This window comes from Aspergillus thermomutatus (genome assembly GCF_002237265.1).
Source record: "Aspergillus thermomutatus strain HMR AF 39 chromosome Unknown NODE_27, whole genome shotgun sequence".
NCBI lineage: Eukaryota > Fungi > Ascomycota > Eurotiomycetes > Eurotiales > Aspergillaceae > Aspergillus > Aspergillus thermomutatus.
Genome location: NW_020798075.1, coordinates 15,779 through 40,938, shown reverse-complemented (window position 1 = coordinate 40,938; position 25,160 = coordinate 15,779). Strand labels below are relative to the sequence as shown.

Genomic DNA, 25,160 nt, shown 5'->3' with positions numbered 1-25,160 from the left:
AAAATGAATGACTTGGTGAGACATCTTCTGGTGCATCAGGTGCTCTAATCTATATTTCATGCAAAAGGTGCCTCGAGAACCATGCATATACATCAATATTAGCCAAGCCATCTTGATACAGACCAGCGTGATTGTTCAGGGTTGTGTACTGCCAGAACTAGCTAGGCCCGGGGGCCTAATTGAACGCCTTGAGCTAGTGATGAGTGTATTCCCCTGCATATTGGGGCTAAAAGTTGGTGGCTACAGGTTCCACGGCATATTTAAGGCCTACCAATCGGACGATGTATACCTGTCAGCCCAGGTAGCAAAAGGTCGTATTTCATGCAACCAGGTGTGCATTCGACACCGGCGTTTGCCGTCCCTTCCTGTCGACTGGGTCTAGCAGGCGAAGTATGTATTGCAAGTCATCTGTCAAAGTGTTGAAGACTGACATATTCCAAGCCAGTGCTGTTGACCTGACGCGATATTCCCTTCAAAAAGCACAATGGCATTCTCATCCGTACGCAGGTGTTGTGCTTTCGGTGTCCTACTCGTTGTCCTTCCATTGCAGGCGACTGCAGTGAAGATATGGGACAGCCCAGCTGCCCTGGGAACCGCCATTCCAGCCGGCTGCCGTGGAGCTCTAACGACCAACATAACATGCCCGGCGAAGTTGATCACCGCCGCTGAGATCGTGAACGAGGTCCCCCAGAATGAAACGTTTCTTGAACAATATTGCGAGGCCACCTGCAGAAACTCGCTTCAGGTATTCTTTCCTTCTGCCGGATCAGGGGATGTTCAAGAGCTCAGGTTGCTGAGACCTCCTCCAGAGCTTCGCAACGCTTGTCAACACCCGCTGCGGCAATACCGTGTACTCCTTCGGCAACTCGACGAAGCAGTCTGGCAATGACATCGCAGTCCCCTTGCTGTGGGCGCAAAACGTCGCATGTCTCGAGGATTCGTGAGTTTATAGCAACGCTGTAGTGCTCCGGGATTCTGATTTTGATGAATGTTTATACAGCACAACCCGTTCGCTATGCTTGCCGTCGATTACAAACCATACCGCTCAAGCCTGTGACGACTGCACACTCCAGTATTTGGCTGGCTTGCTTAACTCCACCTACGGGCACCGGAGAGTGAGTGAGGGCTCGTTCTCCGCGCTCGCTTCATCCTGCAGCGTGGCCCCGACGGCATATCCCCATAGCACCGTCACGTTCCCCCCTGCGCCCACCAGGTATGAAAATCCTACGTGGAGCGTGCAAGTCCGATGAGAGACTGATGCGGATAATCAGCACGTCCAATTCATCAGCACCGTGTTTGGGCACCGAATACACCGTGGCCCAAGGGGATACCTGCGCGTCCATTGCCCAGGCGAACAATATTGCATACTATCGCCTTCTGAGCGACAACGGCATCGACCTGAAGTGCGAGACCCTCACGGTGGGCACCAAATTATGCGTGGGTGATAGCTGCACGCTCCACACGGTCAGACACCCACAATCCTCTTTTCCACATAGCTGACGCTTGCCCCAGATTGCGGCGAACGAGACCTGCAAGGATATCCTCGCCGGTAAGGACTTCACCATCACCGAGCTCCTGGCCTGGAATCCGATCATTCACAGGAGCTGTGATAACCTGGCTACGCTGGTGGGCCATACTATCTGCGTCTCACCCCCGGGCTCCGGAGACTGGGATATCCCCATTACGGTGACTTACAACGAAACCTGGACAGTGCCCACGGGCGACTGGGTTGCGCTGCCTTCTGCCGCCGAGGCCTCTAATGTGACCCGCACGGATCCATATGCCTTTGGCAGCGTTGGGACCGTGACGGCGACAGCGAACATGACCTATTGGAGCCTGGGAGCGTCCCGGATCACGGACTGCCCGGTGAAAGACCAGGATATTGAGGACGGATTCGACTGGGCCCTGATGCCGGAGGATTGCAGCAGCAGTATGGAGCCGTATTGCACGCCTTTTCTCGACGAGCCTGCGCCGCCCTCGACCACCTTTGCCTCCAGCTGTCTGCCTAGTGTAATTATGGGGTGGTAAGCGGGAATACTATGGGTAGAAGACATGGGTCTGAGATTTCACAATGAGTAGTACGTACTATTGAGGAATGTATTCTTCCCTGCGTCGTTGGTACAGTGTGTATTGCCGGATACTGCATGATCCGGATTTCGGTCAGGCCTGAGTGTAGGTTTAGCATTTTAGGCCGGGCTTAGATTAGGCCCCCCAAGTTTAGCTTGGCGTACAGTAGTCTATCACACGGTCTTGAATACTTGGCTAGCATGCCTCTCCTCGTCCGCTGGGGTTACATGGTGCGATCTTGGCCGTGCATGATGCCTGCATGCCAAGCAACCTTGGGGAGTACAAGGTCTACAGCGCCACGGAGATGCCATTAGAGTCAAGAACACTGAGAGTTGGATTTTCTTTTCCTACAGGGAACTAGCCCGTCTAGTTCTCAATCAGAGCCCCGCGGGTGCCGTTGTAGTTGGCCAATTCCACTAAACTTATAGAGCTGAGGAGTGAACTCGTGAGGCCCTCCAACCTGCAGTTACAAGGGTCCAGCCGGTTATCCCAGGCGATATTCCCATGCTCATCCAGCCAGAGAATTTTAATCACTCCAGACTCAATGGCTTCTCGGTCCAACAGATAAAGACCAGCCTGAATTCTCAACTGCGCTCGAGCGAGGTCCCGCCAAACTTCCTTGCTCTCCTCCTCAGCCTGCGCCACCATGTACTCATCATTCTGCCCACTCTTGTACTGCAAATCACTCCCATCGCCATTCATATCAATAATGCCATGGAAATCTGTGATGCCGGGAACGCGGACTATCACCTGACGCCATGAGTCCTCACTGCCGTCATTGAAATTGTAGAGGGCGGGGTCATCCAGGATCTTATTCTCTGAGACACCCTCTCCAGGCACCTCGGATCTCCATTTGAGCTCTTCGTATTTGCTCACGAGATCCGCGTCATAGCATGTCCGCAGCCAGACGGTCTGCCAGCCGGCGCTGCTGACCAGGCTGATATTGCGCTCGTGCACTGTCTGGTGTGTGGCCAGCACGCGTCTGATCTCCTCGCTGATTTCAGGCGGAGAGGTCTCACTCTCGGCACGGTGCTGATACGGCTGCGAAGGGGCAGTCAGGCCGCCCGCTATCTTACTGCAAGGGGAAACGAAGGACATGCCCAGCGTTCCAATAGCGTCAGCTTCTGCCATTCCCAGACGAGTCCCTCCCACTGTTCCTGACTGTCTCCTTTGGCATTGTGATCCCAACGTTCCTGTGTGCTGAGGTCAGACCGGAACAGAGCCGGATGGATGCAACATATAATTTGGGAAAACTAACCGAAATGAAGATGTCGAATGGTAGACGGCCGTAATCGGCGTCGATTTCCAGCGTTTCCCCCGACATTGGGGGCCTAAACAGCGAAGTGGAATGGGCGGAGGAGGAAAAAGAAGAGGTGAAGTTGATAGTGGGAGAAAGCACAAGATGGAAGAATAAGATCAACTGGTAAGTGCCATCAGATATGGCCTAACCACGCTAGTTTACTCCAATTGATCCTGGTGATTTATCCTTTAAGCAGTCAGGCAGTCATCTTCCTAAATGAGTAGTAGGAGTGCTAGAAGCAAGTAGAGTTCTGCTTACCTTCTTGATTATAATAACTCAATTTATTTCTTAACCTTATGATACTACAGAAGGTAGCCATAAAGATTTAGGCCAGATTCAAAGAATTCGAATCCCTGCAAGGCCCCCCATACCAGGGTCAACCGGAGTAGTCCGTCTGGCATGCCAATGCAACCTCGTTTAGACCCCCTATGACTGTGAGACATGATAATCAAACCATGGCAGATATCGCTTCATTTACTCCCACAGGCCTAGCGCTGACAGATTGCTTAGTTGTCAGCATGTATGTGCTCATTGTATGGGATGGTCCGGTTCATTGACCTCGCCTGCAGCGATGGATGGCATGGAAGGAGAGAAGAATTTATAGCTCAAAAGGGGAGGCTGATCCCATCCCTCTTCGTAGTTTCAGCCCCATCCCAAGATATCCGTCGGTATGCTTCTGCAGAGTCTTTTGCCCTATTCCCTCCTCTTGGTCGCCGCGCTGGCGAGCCCCCGTCTTACCCGACGACAGGATGGCCCTGTCGACCCTGGCACGGCGGCCGATTGCACCTGGTATGACACGGCTCTCGACAAGACATATACCTGCGAATGGTTCGAGCGCAACTGGGGATTGACCCACGAGCAGTTTGTGTCCTACGTGCGTCTCTCTCCCTTCACCACTCTCCGAATCAAACCCCAATCAGCCCAATCAACTAACGTGCATTGTAGAATCCCTCAGTCAAGGACGACTGCAGTGGCATCAAGGTAGGTAACTCCTACTGCGTCGAGGTCAACCATGGCCAGCCTCGTCCGACCACCACCACCACAACTAGCACGTCCACCCCGAAGCCCTCTCCGACGCAGACCGGCCTGATCGACACCTGCACGACCTTCTACCTGGCTGTAGCAGGCGACACCTGCGACAAGATCGTGGCCAAGTACGGCACCTTCACAACCGCTGAGTTCATCTCGTGGAATCCCGCCGTCGGCGCGGACTGCAGTGGCCTCTGGGCGAAGACCTACTACTGCGTGGGCATTCCCGGCACGCCAACCACGAAGCCTACGACCACGACCACGCCGACAGGTGGCCCCTCGCCCACGCAGACGGGGATTATCTCCACATGCAACAGCTTCTACATGGCCGTAGCAGGTGACACCTGCGACAAGATCGTCGCCAAGTACGGCACCTTCACGTTGGACCACTTCCTGAGCTGGAATCCCGCCGTGGGCAGCGACTGTTCCGCTCTGTGGGCCAAGACCTACTACTGCGTGGGTGTGCCTGGTACCCCATCGACTAAGACCACCACCACCACCACCACCACAACGACCCCCACTGGGCCGTCGCCGACACAGACAGGCATCATCTCCACCTGCAATCGGTACCACAAGGCCGTGAGCGGTGACACCTGCGCCGGGATCGTGAAGCAATACGGCACCTTCACGCTGGACCAGTTCCTCTCCTGGAACTCCGCCGTGGGGGCGGACTGCAGTGGCTTATGGCTGGGATATTACTACTGTATCGGTGAGGGCGCACTTACTTCTCCTTCTCTTGAGTTGCCTCTGGAGACACCGGACTAATATCCGCCTAGGGGTCCCTGGAACACCGACTCAGCCCCCCACGACAACCACCCCGGCCGGCTGCACGAGTGCGCCGACGCCCACGCAGCCGGGCGCCGTCTGCGCTTGCAAGAAATGGCACAAGGTGGTTAGCGGCAATACTTGCGACAGCATCCAGAAGCAGTATGGCATCACCGCGGCCGACTTCAATCAGTGGAACCCGCAGGTGGGAACGAGCTGTTCGACTCTTTGGCTGGGATACTATGTCTGTGTGGGCGTGTAAGCTTGGGTCTGTTCATACATAACATTCTTATCCATGTTTAGTGCCCTCAAACAAAGGTACAGAACGCATCAGGGTAAAGTCAACGAGGTTCTCTCAGAATAATGCATGACTCGGAATATAAAAAGGCCATTTGGTTCTATTTATCATCACTGATCTTAAAGCGGTCGCGAAATGAGCGATCATAGACTGCGATGGGGTTTTGAAAAGCTGAGTTTCAGCCTGATTAGATTGGATTCTTGTTTTTGCTTGAGCAGATGGTCTTTCTCCGGATCAAATGGTTGGTAGTAATCGAAACCAAAAGTGGAAGACTCATGAGTTAAAAGACAGTGTTTGTTATCACACAGTGTAGCAGGAAGCTAGCCTAAAACAGATAAACTAGCCATAAGGGGAGTTGTCAACCTCAGGCTTAATATTGGGTAGTGATACAGCAACACCCCCTAGGATACACCGACACCCCCCTTACCTAATTACCAGTATGGATGTGACCACTGCAAAAAGTGGATTTTACTCTATATATGATCTGTATTTTAGGCTTAGTGCCAGGGCTTAAGGCTTAGTAAGGTAGTACTATTTAGTATTCACTGTGTGTACGTCTATCTGTCAAGCAGATATGTTTTTAGTATCTACATCACCATTGAGGCATATGAAAGCCAATATAGAAAGTGGTCATCTAATGCCAACAACTATAATCACTATTGCGTGGATAGTAATCCACATAGAAACAAATTCTGTATTCCCTGGAATGGAACATTTATCTCAGCGATCTCCAAATGTCAGAAAAACTATTCCTCTTCACAAGAGGGGGCTTGCTCGCCATTCCCATCAACTCATATACCGCATATTGAGCGTTGCGGACACTGTACTCCATACTGCATGTTACCTCACACAGCATTTCTATAAGTTGCCCCCGCGAACGCAAGATTTGTTATAAGTTTCGGAATCACATAGGGCCGATCATCAGGAAACCAATTCACCAGGGAAGACGTAGCTAGTGGTCTGATCATCGGTATGGTGATTGCAGCTGGGAGAATCTGATCCACAGGGAAGTGTAGCTGCTGGAGCAACTGTATTAGTATCTCCTCCCCTGAGCAGTCCAGCATTGGCTTGCGCACGTAATCGTCAATTCGGTCAGGATATAGGCCGTAGCCCCAGACAACGTAGACGTTCTCATCTAGGAACGCTGAGTTGTGTAAGGTGACGGTGAATGATTCCAGCCTTGTCTTGTTGATCTTGGTGGAGAACGTCAGCGGCTCCCCATAATGAATTGATTTGTGAGACAATTTGATCTATAGTGACCAGTCGCCTATCATAATCTCATCTGGAGTAATGGGAGACGGAGGCGACCCATTATGCCCGACAATGGTTCCTAAACTCATTGAGCCAAGGGTGACAATGACGATGTCGGAATCATTAATGGTAATCGGACTGATGTTGCCATGCTCCACCACTTCGATTTTAAGACTGTGGTAGGATGGTCATCAGGAGTCATCATAATATCAATCACCTCTGAGTTGGTGGCCAAGTCCACGCCTTCGTCGTGCAGGAAATCGGTTATTGGTACCACTATCGATTCATGTATGGTATATTGCGTCCGATGAAGGGTGCTCACACGATTGAAGTCCTTGAGCTTGTCAGCATACTTGAATAGCTGCCTGCGAAGTTCCATGGCACTGTGTTGGGGTCGAATTGCGAACCTGCCGGCTGAGTGAGTCAAGCCAAAGGGACGAGGATATTTGAGCCTAGCTTACGTGGTGGACCATAATTTCCAGGCATCCGAGCGGAAAAAAGAGGCATCAAAGATGTCCTCGATGCTCTTGCCCTTAAGGCTCCTCTCATACTCTAGAACCAATTTCAGAAGCTCGCATCGGTGTTTGAGTTCGAAGTGACAATTCTTGAGGGCGAGCTTCTCCGGATGACCGTCGCCACGCTTCACAAAGCGGGCGACACTCTTGCATTGGTTTTTGGGATCTCTCTCAGAATCCCGAACAGTATCGAGAATCGACTTGCACGGATCAGCTGTACTTGGAATGCGGGATAGAAGGCTATCCACACATCGATCGTGGAAGAATGGTAAATCCCCGGTCCTCAGAATATAGCCATTTTCTGCATCGCCAGAGCTCTTTACTTTCAAGTCACAACCTCTATGGGCGTTGAGGAGGTGGATGTTTCTGGCCGGCAACCGAGCGTCTTGGAGCAAGTAGACAGCAGCCGCGAGAGATGCAATGCCGTTGCCTATGATCCATGCTTGCACCATATCAGGGGACTGGATCCGTTGCTTTCTCGCATCTCCCGAGATATGGTCATGTTGGACGGCGTGATTTGAGGATGGCACTGTTTCCATGACCGCGAGAGTCTTAGAAGTCATTGATAGGCTGGTAACTTCATCTGATGATCACTTTTCGAACAATCAGTGGCACCATTTCCAAACGGGAGGAGCTTATCAAAAGGTAGATTTATACCAGCTGGAAAGTATGCATGGCTTTGATATACTGGATTGACACCTTTCCTTCGCTCAGAAACTTGTTTTTATAGAACATCACATTCTTTCATCATAGCGAAGGATCGGGGCAAAATAGCTTCTAGATCGTCATCCGCTCAAAGCTATTGGATAATCTCATACATGAGCTCATGTAGCCCTACATGGCGGCTGTTGTTCCTTGGCTCATGTCCTGCATGATCCATGAAAAGCTGAAGACGGCCCAAACAAAAATAGACCCTGTTCATAAATCTTTATGACAGCTCAGGGGCTTTTCCAAAGTGTATATCGTCTGTGGTTTGTGGAGATGCATGTAGACCTTAGACAATATCACTAAAGAAAGAATCACCAACATTCTTACGGTGCAACACATGAGACGAAGTAAGAGGAATATATAAATGAATCTGTCTATGAGCTGGAATTTTGCTGCTAGACATTACATGAAAAATCAAAACAGATAGCCTAAAACAGAGTAACAGACCAAGAATGGACTGATACCCAGATCTATCCATATCAGGGTTCTGCACCTAGCTTTTTCTGCCTTGAGTAGATCCTGCAATGCGAAAGCTATATCTCCCTCCTGTACCCTTTTATCAGGCTTCCAAGTGAACTTAGTTTCGCCAGATTGTGGATTTTGCTGTGGCGAAAACACAGTGATCAGTAAAGTGGCGTGTGCGGGACGACGAAAGCATATAGGAGATAGAACGAAAGGTCCGGCGATCTCTCCAGAGGGATATCCGGGTAGTAGTATCTGGACGTTCGAAGGACAATCTCTGATCCATTTGCCATGTGTGAGGCGAAAGGGACCAGAACTCGGAGATTGCGGTGAAGATACGGGTGAAACTGGCCTTCAATATGTATCTCAAGATGTTAGATAGGCTGGTCCGTCAACCTGGAAAGATGGGGGAGTATCAATCGTCCCGAAGCACCGTAGCTTCGCTCTTTGCCTTTGCTATAGTGGCAGCAATTAACAGATGTAGGTGGTTATCTGCCACATTGCGTGAGGATGATGCTTATATGGAAGATGGTCTGCTGTGTGATGAGGATATTGTGAGTTTGGAATCCAGCTTTCTTGGTTTAATATAACACCAGCTCCACCAACACTATGTTCTGAACCATTAGCATATAAACTTGATCTGATGGGAAGTGCTTGGATCGCTAAGACGCTGGGGAGCTCCTGGATATGGTGGACCAGATCCATGAGTATCATTGGAGGATTCAATAAGTATGTAACTCATCTACCATAGTAACAATCTTGATCAACTGAAAGATAATCCTGTTCGCGATTCTACCTAAGCCTCCAGCAGAATTTCCCCGTATCTGTGTAAGTGCAGTAGCACCTAAAAAGAAGGTGTTGAGGCAGGCTGGCTTATATCAGCTCTATGTTCCTTAAACAGAGCATATGCATTAGCCTAATCAACCCCACATTGATCCACGTTTCGCCTGTGCTAAAACATCTGACTTCATCCAACAATCAACAACAAAATGTCTCTGCATGAAGGTCTAGTTCATCTCAAAGAATACGATATCAAAGACAGCAATGTGGAATTGATCGGTTCGGAGATTGACCATCGCGTCAAATACAACTCGGCCGCGTCCGAGCCAGCCTGGAACAACGGCCTGGTGGGACAACAACGCGGCCTTTTTATCTGGCGCATTGAGAACTTCGAGGTTGTCCCCTGGCGCAAAGAACGAGCGGGCGAGTTCTACGATGGCGATAGCTATATCGTCCTGCACTCTGACACAGTAGAGGACAAGCTGTGCCACGATATCTTCTTCTGGCTGGGAAGCAAGACCACCCAGGACGAGGCGGGCACGGCCGCATACAAGACCGTCGAGCTTGATGAGTTCCTGCATGGTACTGCCACGCAGCATCGCGAGGTCCAGCAGCACCCCTCGGCGGAGTTCATGGCATTGTTCCCTCGCCTCTCCATTCGATCTGGAGGCGTCCGGTCAGGCTTCGCCCACGTCGAGACAGAGCAACAGGCGCCGAAGAAGGCCACGCTCCTTCGGATCTTCAAGCACCCCGGTGCTGTCCGAGCTGATTCAATCATCGTGTACGAGGTCGCGCCGACCTGGCAGAGTCTCGACGAGCATGACGTCTTTGTCTTGGATGAGGGCGAGAAAATCTGGGTCTGGCAGGGCAAGAACTGTAGCCCGATGGAAAAGGCAAAAGGCGCGCAGGTGGTCAACGACATGACCCTTGCTAAGCATGTCGACGTCGAGGTTCTTTCCCAGCTGGAATCACGATCCAAACTCATCGTGGACCTGCTCGGCGGCAAGGATATCAAGCAGTCGTCCTTCCAGGCACCGCGTCCCGTCTCTTTCCCTGCAAGAGGTGATCGGGATAGCAACGAGTCTCGGTCGCACAAATTATTCCGACTCAGTGATGCCGTGGGGGACATTTCATTTGACCTCGTCAAGGATGGTCAGCGGATCTCCCCATCAGACTTGGATGGGAAGGACGTGTTTCTCTGCGACACCGGTAGCAGACTGTGGGTCTGGCAAGGCTCGGAGGCGAGTAAGCGGGAGAAGGCGCTGTGGCTCAAGGTCGCCCAATCCTATGTCAGGCAGATTCAGGAAGATCCGACCAGCTCAGCTGCCCATCTGATTCCGATCTCAAATGTGGTGCAAGGTTATGAGTGTCCAGCATTTTGGAAGGCTATCAGTGTATGATTACCCACCAATTGAGTATAAATGTCGAGACATAACCTATCACTGTTCTTCGAACGAAATTTAGCAATTTAAGTAGATGACAACCTGTTCTGCCCTCACTATGATCTCAGCTGATGCAGAAATGAAACGCTCAAAGGCAAGATCTCCCTGATCCAGTATGAATTACACATATATAGAAAGTGAGGGCAGCATATCTAGTAAAAGGACTTTTTGGAAATGGCTTGCCAATGTAGTATATAAAGCTGTGAATGGTTTTCATCTATCAGTCTGGATGACCTTTGCAACACTCTGTAACCAGAACACTATTAAAAAAGAAGATGAAGCTGTTATCGGAAGCAAAAATTGGACTATGTGGGAATCGAACCCACGACCTCCCGCATGCGAAGCGGGCGCACTACCACTGTGCTAACAGCCCGGTGGTAGTATCGCCACCCAGATTTTGCTTCTATGAACATAATCGAAAAATGCACGTAGCTGAAGTCTTCGCGGATCGATTTACTGTCATGTTGCCGCATCCAACATGCGACCTGAAGACATCTTCCAAAGATCCTTTCGACGCCTATGACGATCATAATTCTATGAGTACCAGTGACAGCGGGAAGAAATTCAAAGACTGAATGTCGCCACTATATTGCTTGAAGATCACATACTCAATTTACACCTATGAAAACATCCGACATGAATAACCTCGAAATCGAGGAGAAAAACTAATGGAACAACATGGGCAAAAAGGATAACACAAGAAATATAGGCGCACAGGGGAGAATGAACAAATGAAGACAACAAAGAGCCTTTTCTTTTATTGTAAACACACCATCTAATGAGCAGCGAGCATCTTCTTGATCTCAGCAATAGCACGAGCGGGGTTCAGGCCCTTGGGGCAAGTCCGCGAGCAGTTGAGAATAGTGTGGCAACGGTAGACGCTCATGCTGTTGTCGAGAGCGTGCTTGCGCTCAGCGGTCTTCTCATCACGAGAATCGGCCAGCCAGCGGTAAGACTGGAGCAGGATGGCGGGACCCAGGTACTCCTCGCTGTTCCACCAATACGAAGGGCAAGAGGTCGAGCAGCAGGCGCACAGGATGCATTCATAGAGACCGTCGAGTTTCTTGCGCTCCTCGGGGCTCTGGCGGTTCTCGAGACCCTGTTCCTGAATTAGCTGGGCTTCGTGGTCACAACATCTGAGAAACACTCACATCCTCGGTCTTGGTGTCACGCTGCAGGTAAGGCTTGATGGACTTGTATTGCTTGTAGAAGTAGGTCAGATCGGGAACCAAGTCCTTGACGACGTAGGTGTGAGGCAACGGGTAGATACGCGACTCCTGCTTGGTGTCGGTGGGAATGCGGCCTAACGGGATGTTAGTGACCACGCTCGATGTCCTTTATCCAGTCCAAATGTGCCAAACATACACAAGCAAGCCAGAGTGTTGATGCCGTCGATGTTCATGGCACAGCTACCGCAGATACCCTCTCGGCAACTTCTCCGGAAGGTCAAGGTGGGGTCGATCTCGTTCTTGATTCTGATGAGCGCATCCAGCATCATGGGACCGGTCTTGTTCAGATCCAGGGTGTAGGTCTGCATCTTGGGCTTCTCGGTGGGCTGGTCAGGGTTCCAGCGGTAGACGTGGAACTTCTTGATTCTCGGAGACTGGGACGGGTTGGGATCTGGGACGTCAGAAGTCCTGGTTTTGGGGGTGACCTTGGCCTCGGCATTGCCAGAGCGACCGACTCCAGTAGCGGGATCAACAGTGGCATACGAGCGAGCAAAGACGGCAGGACGGAACAGAGGCCGCGTGGATGCGACGAGGCGCGAGGTTGAACGAAGAGCAGCCATGGTGGGCGGACGAGAGGAAGGTCGTTTCAATCACGCGAGTGCGCTGGAGTCAAAGGGTGCACGAGCCGGAAGGGGTCGATTGAGCAGCGTAGAGTGGCAGTGAGGCAGAGAGGAGATGTAGAGATGGTCAGATATAGCACTAGCCTGCTAGCGGCGACGACGAGATGAGGTTCAAGGGAGTCCGGAAGACGATTCAGACGCCGCTGGAGATGTTTTGTCGCTTCTGGGAGCTAAGGTAACCTCGGGTCTGGCGGTCGGCAATTTGCTGACTCAGCGCTTCCAGGCCAATCACACATTTGCTAATTGCAAGCGTCGGGGATACACGGCGAAAGCTCGCTGGCATGCAAGAAATATAATTCCCCTGCTGCCACTCCGTCGTCACTATCGGCAGATCTTCTGCTTTCAATTGAGAGGCCAATCTCCTCCTACTGTTTATGATATACAGTCACATCCGATTCATGAAGTTGATAGACTTGATTGAGTGCATAGCCAATGCTCAAGGGGAAACGGAATTGCCGTCCCGATGACCGACCCTCATGTGAATGAGCCTGAGGCAGCAAGGCACCAGCACCATTCCTCCTTGGGTAGTGGCAATTCATTCATCCATCCTGAGATCATCGATCGCTTTGCCAATCACATCAGTTCTATCTGGACCCCAGATCTGTTCAGCAATCAGACTCTGAGAATCTGATCGGCACCGATTATCGATCTTTCTCTTCACACCCTTCTCCTTGATCGTCCCTGGCTGTCCAACTGCCTTTTCACCGCGCTTCCAGCATTCCAACGGTCAACCTGTCTAGCTTTCTTGCAAGCTTCGCTGCAATCAATAAGTACTGAGATAACAGGTTGTAAATGCCAACTCTGACAGTCAAATTTGGTTGACCCCTTTGGCAATATGTGCTATTGACTTTTCATCGGCAAGTGTCAGGGATACATGACTCTGGCGTACTCCGTACCTCCCACATAATCATGGGCATGAATTCATCACTTCAGGAATATCTGTCGACAAGAGGATTGCGACCTTATAGTGACTCCACCTTCACAGAAGGCGACGTCGAGATCATTGCAGTATACTCCTTGGCCATTGAGCCCTTGGGTCGCGGCAATACTACATTATTCAATGAGGCAGCAGCACCGGGGGATTTTTCAAGACTCTAGACCGAGGATGTCGAGAGCTCTGTCCATCTTCAGCTCATAGTAGGACTACCAGGCGAGGACCAGACAGACCTCTTCATCTCTTCGCAATGAGGTTGCGGTGGCTGAAGAATCATTCTAGTGGGCCATGGAAATTGTCCTCCTATACTCCGTTCCAACGTTCAAGTTGAGTACCAACGTGTTAGTTATCATACGATATATTTCCCTCGTCCTTCCAAGTCATGGTCGAATAAAGTAGCAATATAAGACAAGGGGCTGACGTATGCAGGGGAGATGAAATTACTTAGTTCCAAAGCCTTCCCACTCGATAACTAATATATAGTATAATCTACAGATACTATTGCGGAGCGAAGCGTAGCATGTCTTGTAGAAATACGAGTACGGAGTACATGATGAACAGATTAATACACTCACAATCTAACAAATACAATGCCCCATTTGAGTGAGGGTCTTCGGGCAATTTCCTGCAATTAAGACAACTACTTACTCCTCTCTACTAGTACTTATCTTGACCACGTTGTAGGCAAGGCTAAGCTCGGAACTTCCGCTGTTGCCCTATGTGGATCTGCATGGCTATGGAGAATGGAGACATTTGTATGATGCATCATGCAGGGGCTCTCGAGTCTTGGCCCTTGAGTGAGTCTGGAAGCTAAGAGGTGATTTCTTATTCCATGTGGCCTCGAGAGTCAGTTGTGGTGATCCACTGTGGATCGTGTCCCTCATCGTTCCTGATTCCAACCACAATGAGAATTGAGAACCATGATCAATTAATCAAGACAAGAAGCGTTCAGAAAAAGCCAAGCTGCTAGAGTTTCGTATTCGCATAGATGCAACGCCTTGAGTCTCGAATCTCGCCAGCATCATCCATCCAGTGGATGCCTCAACCTCGCTCCCGCCAAGACGGAGAATCTCTCGAGAAAGATGTTCGCAAGTTCCTCAGTCCGACGGAGACTAATTGCAAAGAGGTTAAGATCTTGTTTCGAAGTAGCACCATGAAACACTTTAAACTCGACTCCTCCGCCCCTTGCCCCGTTATTGGTGAACTATCCACAACCCACTATTCATCAGTCAACGGCTGGACGAGCTCAAGGAGAAATTGTGGCCGACGGTTGGATTCTCATTTGATTCACTTTAGCCTTCTGTAATCATAGTCGTAGACTAAGCACCGGTGGGCTGCATTTCCAGGGCCGGCTTAGTCTGGTACGTTTCATCTAACAGGCATCTATTTTGTATGGCGCTGCATTACTGACTCGGATAGATGAACCGGATCTGATAATAGGGGTTTGTATCTCTGGATGTCTCCATCTGGACCATGTCCGGAATCCTGAGATGAAGCGTATATAAGGCTTCAACCCCCCCTCCCTGTCGTAAGGAGTGCTCCTTTGAACCAACCCATTCATTCCTTCTTACTCTTCACTCTTAGTGCCTACTTCATTCATTCATTCCTTTCTCCTGTCATTCTTTCTCTCATCATGAGATATACCTCTCTCTTCGCCGCCGTCACGGCTGCTCTGGCCAGCACCGCCGCAGCCGTTGGCGTCTCGGGAGCCGCCGAGGGCTTCGCAAAGGGCGTCACTGGAGGTGGAAGCGCCACCCCCGTGTACCCTAGCACAACCGATGAGCTGGTCTCATACCTCGGCGACAGCCAGGCCCGCGTCATCGTCCTCACCAAGACGTACACCACCTCCCTCCCCGCCATGTCCTGAAGGATGGAACAGCTGAACACTGACCTCGACATCCCCAGCTTCGACTTCCGCGGCACCGAAGGCACCACGACCTCCACGGGCTGCGCCCCCTGGGGCACCAGCTCCAAGTGCCAGCTGGCCATCAACCAGAACTCGTGGTGCGACAACTACGAGCCCAACGCCCCCAAGGCCAGCGTCAGCTACGACAACGCCGGCGTGCTCGGCATCACCGTCAACTCGAACAAATCCCTGATCGGCCAGGGCAGCGCCGGCGTCATCAAGGGCAAGGGGCTGCGCATCGTCAGCGGCGCAAAGAACATCATCATCCAGAACGTCGCCATCACCGACATCAACCCCAAGTACGTCTGGGGCGGAGACGCCATCACCCTCAACAACGCGGACCTGGTCTGGATCGACCACGTCACTGTAAGTCTCTCTCATTAATCCTTCAACGCGCCTCACAGACCAGGATAAGTGATATTGAGGCCCGGTGATAGACCGCCCGGATCGGTCGCCAGCACATCGTCCTCGGCACCCAGGCCGACAACCGCGTCACCATCTCCAACTGCTACATCAACGGTGTCTCGGACTACTCTGCCACCTGCGACGGCTACCACTACTGGGGTATCTACCTCGATGGCTCCAGCGACATGGTCACCATGAAGGGTAACTACATCTACCACACCAGTGGCCGCTCCCCCAAGGTCCAGGGTAACACTCTGCTGCATGCTGTACGTTCCTTTCCCTCCTGGTTGGGGTTAAATGCTCGCAAACTAACGAGAAAGGTCAACAACTACTGGTACGACAACTCGGGCCATGCCTTTGAGATCGGCTCCGGTGCCTACGTGGTCGCCGAAGGCAACGTCTTCCAGAACGTCGAGGTCGTCGCCGAGTCCCCCATCTCCGGCAAGCTCTTCACCTCCCCCGACGCCACCACCAACAAGGTCTGCTCTTCTTACCTGGGCCACACCTGCCAGGTCAACGGCTTCGGAAGCTCCGGCACCTTCAGCCAGGCTGATGAGGACTTCCTCTCCAACTTCAAGGGCAAGAACATTGCCTCCGCTTCCGCCTACACCACCGTTGTCTCCAGTGTTACCGCCAACGCTGGCCAGGGTAAGCTGTAAGTGGCTTGCACATTCTTCGTTTACCGTACGACTCGAAAGTGACGGGGAAGGCCAAGGAGACAGAAGGGAGAGCTATCAAATAACTCCATTTAATTTCTTGTATCTAAGTACTATTAAGCAATCACTGGTGATTCGCAATAGGCCTAAGCTAATTCGGTTTCAACCTTCCTTGCCCCTCCCTCCCAAGGGAGCGTAGAGGACCTATGCAAGCCCAGGGAGGAAACTTCAAGCCTCCCGAAGTCCCAAACAAACTAGCAGAATAGCAGAATAGGAATAGTGGCAAGAGAGTCTCGAATATTAACAACGGAAGAATAAACCAGTCGCAGCGTACAGTCTTCATGCCTCAGAAATCCCATGACAGGACCTCAATTGACAACGATCAAGCCAGGTCCAGCCACTGTAGCCCGAGCCACGGCATTCGCATTCGGAAACGGACCACTGCTGTTGGTCACAGCAGCAATGGTCAATCCATTCATCAGGTACTCGTCGTAAGGGAAAAGGACCTCTGCGACAACCGTCCGGTGCTCGACGGAGATGATGTTCATTGGTTCTACTATTGGTAGATTCAGTTGATTGATATAGGTCATCCACACGTGCTGCCCCGGTGCGCCGGTCTCGGTAGGCCTCCAGGCGACTCGGATGGTCTGGGTAGTGTTTGCTGGTGGTGTCAGGATGGCCAAGAAATGGAATGTTTCCAGTGGAATTTCATCGATATTCGGGCAGCTGCCAGGGACGACAAAAGCCTGGATTGCAGTGAAAGCAAAGTTGAGATCACTGGTGGTGAGGAACGGAAGTTCACTGGGAATCTTGTCCTGGAGCAAGCGGAACCAGCCCTCTTGTTCGCCTTCGTTCCCGATCACAGAGGAGATGATTCGAGTGAAGTTAAAGTCACCCCCGACGGCAAATCGCTCCACCACATCTTGCAGAGTTCCAAGGACAAGATCGGTGAAAGTGGCGGCCAGAGCGATTGCGTGGTCAAAGTCGGAGACAGGGAAGTGATACCTGCAGGGAAGGATGGGCGAAACATTGAAGTGTTGAAGGGCATAATTAGCGCTCAAGGCATGCAACTCTTCTTGCTAGAGTCAATTGTTAGTCAAGCGGCTTGATTGATGGCCTCCAGAGGGTCTTACCGCGCGAATTGCAGTGAGACTTCGGACGACCATGTTCCGGTTTTCTTCATCGGGGATCTCAAAGCCCGTCACATTGTTCGTGACGTTGAGAAGAAGCTCGTTGAAGAAAGCCACCTCAAAGAGTTCATTGAAAGCAATCAGTTGTAGGTTTACAATACCTTCCCGGCTGATGTGATCTGGAAGAGGCGTGTTTGGCAGCGTTCCGTGTGCTCTCAGCTCGATTTCGCGTAACTGACCAGGACTAGGAAAGGGCATTCCATCGGGCAGAGGAGGAGCTTCGTGCTCCGACTGGTGTGGAGCAGCGAGAGTGGGATTCACTATGAAGAGGAGAAAAGCAATAATAAGAAGCTGCATGATGATGGTGATGATGCGACTCGAAGGTTGGACGGTAAGAGATATGAGACTCAGAAGCGTAAGGAGTGGAATGGAGATAATGGATGCAGTGGAAGCTGGGAGAGGATGCTGAAGATTGAGGAATTCGAAGATGCCACAGGGAGAATCTCCTCCATATAAACAGTAGCCAGATGTATCGAGCATAATGCTCCTTCCGTTACGTACGTACATTGCTGTCGCTGATAGTAACAGCAGCCACAACTGCCAGTGCACTTTCCTACAACCAAAGCCCATTCTTTTTTCTGTTAACAAAGTCGAGAGACTGGCGGCTCATGGCATCACTCTGTTGTCATTCTCCTTCACTTTCTGGTGCAGCAGTCAGAATTCTCTGGAACGGCATCCTATTCTTAGCCAGCCGAGGGAGTATAAGAGAACCCCCCAACTCCCTCCTGCCTTCTTCTTCCTTTTCTTTCTTCCATCCCCCATTTTTCGTCCAGAGCACTCTGCCAAAGAGCAAATTTCTTCATCTCACTTCATCATGGCCAAGGAAAGCTCCAACATTCTCAAGCACTACCTCAAGCTTGTCCACGAGCTCCGCAAACCCAAGCCAGCTAATCACTCCGAAGAGTCCTCGCTCAATGACAAAGTCGCGCCATTCAAATCGTAAGCGACGCCCTCAAAGGCGGATGAGCAACTTGGCTACGGCTTGAAGCGGGTGCCAACCCCCTATCCCCTCTTGGCTCGGAACTGAGAAGCTCTTTCTTCTCGCCTTGCTCTTGTTTTGATATGATCCTTGTTTCACTTGCTCGATACCAGCAGCTTCGAGCTGCCCTTGCTATTGTCTTTTACGCAAATGTTCGTGTCTTGTGAATAAATTTGCATAATACTTGTGCTTTGAGATCGGAGGATCGTCTTGTACTCGAACTTTCTGTATACTGCACTCAGTCAGTCAACGAAACAGTCAATCAATCGATCAATCAACCGGTTGATAAAGTCGTCCTCTAATTCTCCATCTTTGATTTGAATTCGTACTTTGCATTTGTAAAGTAACAGTAGTCATCACACAAGTTGCATTGTTCTACCTTGTGCTATCCTAGCTTGCCTCCCTTCAGGCATCTTGTATACTTTATTACTCGATAGATAGGCAGGCCTAGGCTATCACTAGCACTAACGATACGCTTTACTCAGACTCATATGAGAAATAATGTTAATCCTTCAAGAATAGCTTCTGTCACAAAAGTCACTAGGCTTGCCAAAGTTGGCTTTCCAGTTCTCGTCCCACTATCATTTGAGTGTGGTCTTGAAAAGTGAGGCTGAGAAATTATATCAATCTATTCCGTTATGCCTCGAGAGTAATTCACTACGACATTTCCATCTGACGTGGGGACAGGCAGAACCCCCCGAGGACTTGGAAATGGTCGACCTTAATGGAATTCTAGTGCAGACTGCCATTATTTACGACCTTAGGGAAATCTCAAGGCTTGAAACACCAAAGATGCGAGACTAAAATCCAAACAGGTTCTTGTCCTCATCATATCCCCACTTCTTCAGAACCGGCAAGACCGCTTTCTGAATCATGGTAGGCGGACCACACAGAAGCGCAGCATTCTTCTCCCCCGGCTCAAAGGCAAACTTGTGGAGGATCTCTTCGTTCACATGTCCCTTTTCTCCCTTCCAGTTGTCCCCAGGGTGGGAAAGCACGTACGTGATCTGGAACTGGTCCGGATGTTCCTGCGCGAACTTGTCGAGTTCCCCGCGCAAGAGAATATCTTCCTCGGACCTGTTGGCATCAATGGCCCTGACCTTGATTCCACTCCCCTGTTCGGTCTTCAGAATTCGTGCAATGAGCTGGTACCCCGGTGTGATACCCGATCCTCCTAGAATCAAAGTGATGTGATCGAAATGATACGTCTTATCATCGACGAGAAATTCGCCCTTCCCGCGGTATCGAATCTCGCCTGCGGGCCCTTTCACCTCGATTTCCTCGCCTTCCTGTACACAGTCAAGTATATTGCTCATTGTGCCGCCTGGTTGTGCCGCCTGGTTGTGCCGCCTGGTTGTGCCGCCTGGTTGTGCCGCCTGGTCGTGCCGGACTAGGGAAGTACGTTTTGACCACGAGGTCGAATGTGCCGTCTTTTTCGGACGGCAGGATGGGTCGGGTAGGGGTGTATGGACGAACGACAAGCCGGTCCTTGAAGTGGAAGCCGATCTGAAGATGTTGGCCTGTCTCCAGGCCGAGCTTCTTGTCTTTGGAAGGGAGTGCAAAGGTGTAGCACTTTGTGTCCTCCGATACTGGTCGTTTGCGGAGGAATTTGACTTAGGCCCATCTGCGACATCGAGGTGAGTTTTTGATAGTCAATGGTTTGAAGAAGGACGAGGACATACTTGTGACGCTTGAGTGCGACCTCCTCTTCACCTTCTGCTGATTTCGCTTTCTCCTTGGCCGTTTCTTCGGCTTCCTTCTTGATGAACTCTGACGTTTTCTGGGTGACGGATCCCAGGAGGCACTCTATTCGTTATGTTAGCCCGTTATGACAGACGACGGAGAAGGGCGTCGTACCCTCTAATTTCTGAACAGCATAATCATCGTGGATACTTTCGTATTCCTCCGTCGTCTCTTGGTGGACCCGGCCCGCGTGGGCCATAATGGGCGCTTTTCCTCCTGGATGCCAGCTCAGTACACTGGTGGCACCGTATACCTTACCGTTGATGACAATCCAGCAATCCTGATCTGTGGTGTGTTTTTCAATCTCCTCACGGGTAAATTGTTTCTCGGGAACGGCTGCTGATCGTCGGATATCTTCCTTCTGGATACTGATCGATGGTTTCATCCACCCATTCTCGCCAGTGCCTGGTTCAACAGGGTGACGGAACAGCAGGTACGACTTGTTGTCTGTCGGGTCCACTGAGGTTTCAGACTTGACGATGTAATGGGAGTTGTTCATCATGCTGCTTTGTGTTCAGTAAAGGCTAGACCTTCTGATACGCTGTGATGGCTTGGCCACTCACCCCTCGAGATTCCACGTCGGCTTTTCCGGCTGAGTGTTCTTGTTCACATCCCAGCAACGGACTGTGATCTGCTCAGCGCGAAGTAGCTGCGTGATGTCGATGTCCACATGCCAGTGCAACCAAGCCAGAATTTCCTGCCATGTCGCAGCGGTGCCTCGGGAAACTGTTCCATGTCAACAGGCGTCAGAGCATGCACTACGCATCTCAAACATGGCTACGACATACCTTGCGAACACAATACAGCCAGTTGGCACCACCATCGAGACTGACTTCAACCCTCTGTACCTCGTTCCCACCCCCATTATACGCATAACCTGTGATCCGATATTTTTTGCCCTTTCTCATTTCCGCCAGATCTATCCTCTCCCCTTGCGCCGGCCTCGCGATGACCGAGTTCAGCATCTGTTCCATGCACGCCGTACTCGGGTGATGATACATGGTCTGGCCTATCTCGTCAAACCGGTCGGTCACGAAGCTGGGAACGACCCGGTTATCGAAGATGTGGTAATACGTGTCATTTTCATAGTCGGTCACCCAGATCTTCTCCAGCCACTTCACCGAACGTCCGCCCACGTACCCGGGAATCACCAGACGCAACGGGTAGCCATGGTCCGCAGGCAGTGGAGAGTCATTCATCTCGTAGGCAAGGATCACATCATTGCAAGGATCCATGCAGTAGTCGAGGGGGATGGAGGTCTCGTACTTTCCTTCGCTGAGAAGCTCGGCACCTCCAAAATTCACCCAGAGACGCACATCCTTGTATTCATCCATCAGCTGCAGGATATCCGCCATGAGCAGGACGTCTCGCACGAGCACACCCTTCCAATAGGCACAACCTACGGCGCCAGGGCCGAAGTTGAATCCTTTGCTGCGCTTGATCAGATTGAGCTCCTTCCTCCGATTTCCGTCGCACGCCATCAGGGCGGGAATGTTGATGCTGTTGAACTGATCCTTCAAATCATCCATGAACAAAGTCAATGACTTGCCGGCTGAGATCTCCAGCTTGTGGTTCTCCCAGAGGAGGTGAGGTACTTGGCCGTGACTGCGCACATAGTGTAGCCAATTGGGGGTGATGAGGCCTGCATCGAGGAGTTCGACCAGCTGTGGCTCTCCATTCAGGGGATGCTTTCCGGTGATTCGAATCAAATGGTCCGTCCGAGGAACCCAGTTGTCGGGGGTGAACTGATCGGCTTCATCGATCTCTCCTGGGATGAAGGAACACCCCACAGGCGAACGTCCCATCCCGTCGTTCGATTTCAAGGAGCGCATAAACTCTGCCTCCTGCTTCAGATACTCCAAGGGTGCCTGTTGCTCCGGGGTATACTTCGGTTGCGAGTCTTCCTCTTTACCCCCTTCCTTCTTCTCGCCCTGATCTGACTCGGCAGGCTTCTTCTCCGAGCCGTCAGTCCCATCCTGCTGCTGCTCGCCTCCCTTCTCCTTGTCCTTCTCTTCCTGCTCCTTCTTCTTCTCATTAATCAACCAAGGCTGCTCCTCTTTGATAAACTCCTCCGTCGTATGCAGCACATATCGCCAATGCTTCGGATGCACATCCGGCCTCCTCAAATGAAAGTCCTACTCTAAATGAGCCTCTACCATCCATCCCTCCACCCCTATTCACATTCACATGAAGAAACGGGATACGACTCACCTCCTGCTTCGCCAAAAAGCCCCGCACGGTAAGCAGCTCCCCCGTCTTCGCCTTCGCCCGCAGCTCCTCCGCCCGCTTCTCGGCCTCCTTCTCAAGCTCATAGCGCCAGTCGTCGCCCTCGTGCGTCAGCCCCGGGAAGCGATCGTCGCGGTTGCGCACGCCGACGCGGTGGCTGTGCGATTGCGTCCAGTCCGGCTCGTTGAGGACTTCGAGGTCTGTTGCGCCGGTGGGTTTGCTAGGCATGTTTGTGGCTTGACTACATCAAGGGTATTCTTTTTTACTCCTTGTAGGGTTTTGTATGCGGGTTGACTATTTGATTACGCTAAGGGGCGTATTTAATGATCTTCACCTCCGCGGAGATGTGTTGTAGAGAGAACCCCCCATGAGAGGCGGATGACATCACGCTGTCCCGTAGAGTTTTGGTGTCGGATACTACGGTTCCAAAGGGTTGGTGTGCACCGCGTGGATGTGTGCTCATAATGCTGTGGAGTGACAAGTTTAGTGGCTGGTCCATGGCTGAGAAGCTTACTGCCTTCCCGCTAAAATGGCCTATGGCTGCTGGAATCAAGGCGCAGAACGCACCACATATGCACGAATAGTCTAGGAAAGATTAAAGTCTGCTGATGTCATTGGAAACCCGGGCTTGAATAATATCATCCCACAGCCCTAGTGAACAAGGAAGAAACACCTCCCAGACTCGCTACCCCAGTCAGTACCAACCACAGAAACTCAAGGCTGGCTGTACAGGTGCTCCGGAACCGATCGTCCGGTATGCGGGCCCAAGCTGTCTCCGTAGTCTGTCCATGAGCGCTTTCAAAGGACTGGCCCTTGAGTTCCTCCGCGACGTGGTCCAAAAACATCGTCCCGCTGACAGTGACAGCGATACACATTCCCACTGTCCGGAAAAGCGAGCACATCAGTAGAGCAGACGTAGGGTTAATGCTTCTTTCCTCCTGGTCGCCATAGTCTCGTGGCACTGGTGCTGGCCGAAGGCACTTTTGGTAGCCGGAGACCAGGCATCCATGGCCCGTGCCTGTAGCGACGAGGACGAGGATCCATCCGGCGGTTGGAGTGGTAGAGTCCAATGTTACGAGACATCCTGTGCAGAGAATGATAAGCATCCATCCGACACGGACCAGCCAAAAGGAGTGGCGACGGTCGTCCAGAACTGGGAGCTTTTCTGTCAGGGCTAGGGCGAAGAGGGCGAGAGCCATTATAGAGGCGAGGCTGGCTGCGGTGAGTGGGAGAGGAAGCGAGCGGACGAAGATGAAATATATGGTTAGGTTCTGTAAATGGTAGAAGAGCTAAAATGCAATCAGCGAATGACTCAGTCGGAACCCTTGGGAGGCCATACCGTGAAACCGTGCAAGAAGCTGCCGATGTACATCATCAGCGCGGGGAGAGTCCTGAAATCGTTCTTGCGGAAAAACGGTCGAACAGCCCAATTCGTCTCATATAGAGCTAGGACGAGTGTCGAGGATGTTCCGAGAACAAGGGGAGTCAGCACCCGCCAGTCGCTCCAAGGATAGCTCGTTCCTCCCCAGCTGATCCCTATAAGGAAACAGCACAGCGCCAGGAGAGTCAGCACAGCGCCCAACCAGTCCATCTTCAACAACGTCCGTGACGAGATACCCCGATGGCCTCTCAGCTCAACCGCAAAGGGTATCACGAGCATGCCGAGCGCACAGAAGAAGAAGCTCGAGTAAAACGCCCCTCGCCAGGCAATGTACTCGTAGAACAAGGTGCCCATGACCAGGCCAAGGATGGCTCCCACCAGGCGGACCCGGGAAACATAGCTAGAGAAGCGTACAAGGTGTTTGTCGGGTATATTCTCTGCCAGGCAGAGCAGCGAAACAGACAGCACGCCCCCTCCGCCTAGTCCTTGTATGAATCGACCAGCGACTAGCTCGGATAGTTGCAAGGAGCCACCACACACTCCCGTCCCGATTGTTGAGACGACAGCTGCCGCGACCAAAAGAGGCCCGTGCCCGATTACCTCGGCCAGTATCGAAAAGAACATCTGTCCCGTTGCGCTGGCAAGTAGATAGCATGAGTTGAGCCATAGTGTGCTACTGAGGGGTTCTCCAAACGTGAGGGATAAGCCCTAGTCATTCGTCAAGAGGGGAGTCCCTGTGGTGTCTTCGGAGCCCTTACAGGTATGAATGGTATGACCATCGTCGCATCAAAAGCAACCAACATGGTCAAGATCGAGACGCAAATCAGAACGAGCCATTCCTTGACTCGGGGCCTCCATTCTCTGCTCCCTGTGTTGGCCTCCGTCACGGACAACTCGACCGTGTCAGTGTAGGAAAATGTATCGTCATCAAAACCGTGGAATGCTGTGCCGGACTTGAAGCTGTCTCTGGAGGTGTTTGCAGTGCAGTCTGTATCAATGGATTCTACACCCATTTGGTGTGGTTGCGCAGTTCAAGACATAGATGGCGCCAATGTCAAGTAGACAAATGTTCTAGAGAATGATGAGAGGACTGCTGGAGGGAAATATGGTAATCGAAGCAGATTTATCAACGACAAAATTGAGAAAAGGCATGGCTTCCACTGACGTGACTTTACTATAACAGCATGATCAAGCCTCCGCAAGGGATGTACGATGATAGACCCTAAACCTGGATGGTCGTGCGCACAGATGCGCACAGATCCTTCCATCGTGGG

General features: G+C 51.5%; 9 protein-coding genes across 9 annotated transcripts; 4 read left to right on the top strand and 5 right to left on the bottom strand.

The window, feature by feature from the left end:
* Positions 1-484: 484 nt before the first annotated feature.
* On the top strand, positions 485-2,028 carry CDV56_104890 (LysM peptidoglycan-binding domain-containing protein; the record flags this gene model as incomplete). The annotated part of the gene is made up of 5 exons (XM_026758509.1): positions 485-745; positions 810-940; positions 1,001-1,213; positions 1,272-1,464; positions 1,513-2,028. 5 exons carry the CDS (start codon positions 485-487, stop codon positions 2,026-2,028), a joined length of 1,314 nt encoding a protein of 437 aa, XP_026617193.1.
* Positions 2,029-2,433: 405 nt separating this feature from the next.
* Positions 2,434-3,391, bottom strand: CDV56_104769 (uncharacterized protein; the record flags this gene model as incomplete). Its single annotated transcript, XM_026758388.1, has 2 exons — positions 2,434-3,267; positions 3,326-3,391. 2 exons carry the CDS (start codon positions 3,389-3,391, stop codon positions 2,434-2,436), a joined length of 900 nt encoding a protein of 299 aa, XP_026617192.1.
* Positions 3,392-4,037: 646 nt separating this feature from the next.
* On the top strand, positions 4,038-5,423 carry CDV56_104605 (LysM peptidoglycan-binding domain-containing protein; the record flags this gene model as incomplete). The annotated part of the gene is made up of 3 exons (XM_026758224.1): positions 4,038-4,241; positions 4,313-5,105; positions 5,173-5,423. The coding sequence occupies 3 exons, from the start codon at positions 4,038-4,040 to the stop codon at positions 5,421-5,423; spliced, it is 1,248 nt and encodes a 415-aa protein (XP_026617191.1).
* Positions 5,424-6,304: 881 nt separating this feature from the next.
* Positions 6,305-7,764, bottom strand: CDV56_104391 (uncharacterized protein; the record flags this gene model as incomplete). The annotated part of the gene is made up of 3 exons (XM_026758010.1): positions 6,305-6,709; positions 6,928-7,117; positions 7,172-7,764. 3 exons carry the CDS (start codon positions 7,762-7,764, stop codon positions 6,305-6,307), a joined length of 1,188 nt encoding a protein of 395 aa, XP_026617190.1.
* Positions 7,765-9,384: 1,620 nt separating this feature from the next.
* Positions 9,385-10,575, top strand: CDV56_104108 (gelsolin family protein; the record flags this gene model as incomplete). Its single annotated transcript, XM_026757727.1, has 1 exon — positions 9,385-10,575. One exon carries the CDS (start codon positions 9,385-9,387, stop codon positions 10,573-10,575), a length of 1,191 nt encoding a protein of 396 aa, XP_026617189.1.
* An 817-nt stretch (positions 10,576-11,392) lies between these two features.
* Positions 11,393-12,406, bottom strand: sdh2 (succinate dehydrogenase iron-sulfur protein subunit SDH2; the record flags this gene model as incomplete). The annotated part of the gene is made up of 3 exons (XM_026757548.1): positions 11,393-11,716; positions 11,769-11,920; positions 11,983-12,406. The coding sequence occupies 3 exons, from the start codon at positions 12,404-12,406 to the stop codon at positions 11,393-11,395; spliced, it is 900 nt and encodes a 299-aa protein (XP_026617188.1).
* Positions 12,407-15,033: 2,627 nt separating this feature from the next.
* Positions 15,034-16,370, top strand: CDV56_103519 (polysaccharide lyase family 1 protein; the record flags this gene model as incomplete). The annotated part of the gene is made up of 4 exons (XM_026757138.1): positions 15,034-15,260; positions 15,306-15,672; positions 15,744-15,977; positions 16,032-16,370. 4 exons carry the CDS (start codon positions 15,034-15,036, stop codon positions 16,368-16,370), a joined length of 1,167 nt encoding a protein of 388 aa, XP_026617187.1.
* A 365-nt stretch (positions 16,371-16,735) lies between these two features.
* Positions 16,736-17,854, bottom strand: CDV56_103362 (putative sexual development protein (LsdA); the record flags this gene model as incomplete). The annotated part of the gene is made up of 2 exons (XM_026756981.1): positions 16,736-17,446; positions 17,501-17,854. The coding sequence occupies 2 exons, from the start codon at positions 17,852-17,854 to the stop codon at positions 16,736-16,738; spliced, it is 1,065 nt and encodes a 354-aa protein (XP_026617186.1).
* Positions 17,855-19,336: 1,482 nt separating this feature from the next.
* Positions 19,337-24,899, bottom strand: CDV56_102526 (putative nitrate reductase; the record flags this gene model as incomplete). The annotated part of the gene is made up of 9 exons (XM_026756145.1): positions 19,337-20,024; positions 20,219-20,342; positions 20,394-20,782; positions 20,843-20,976; positions 21,068-22,414; positions 22,491-22,662; positions 23,211-23,794; positions 23,845-24,594; positions 24,645-24,899. 9 exons carry the CDS (start codon positions 24,897-24,899, stop codon positions 19,337-19,339), a joined length of 4,443 nt encoding a protein of 1,480 aa, XP_026617185.1.
* Between the last annotated feature and the right edge of the window lie 261 nt (positions 24,900-25,160).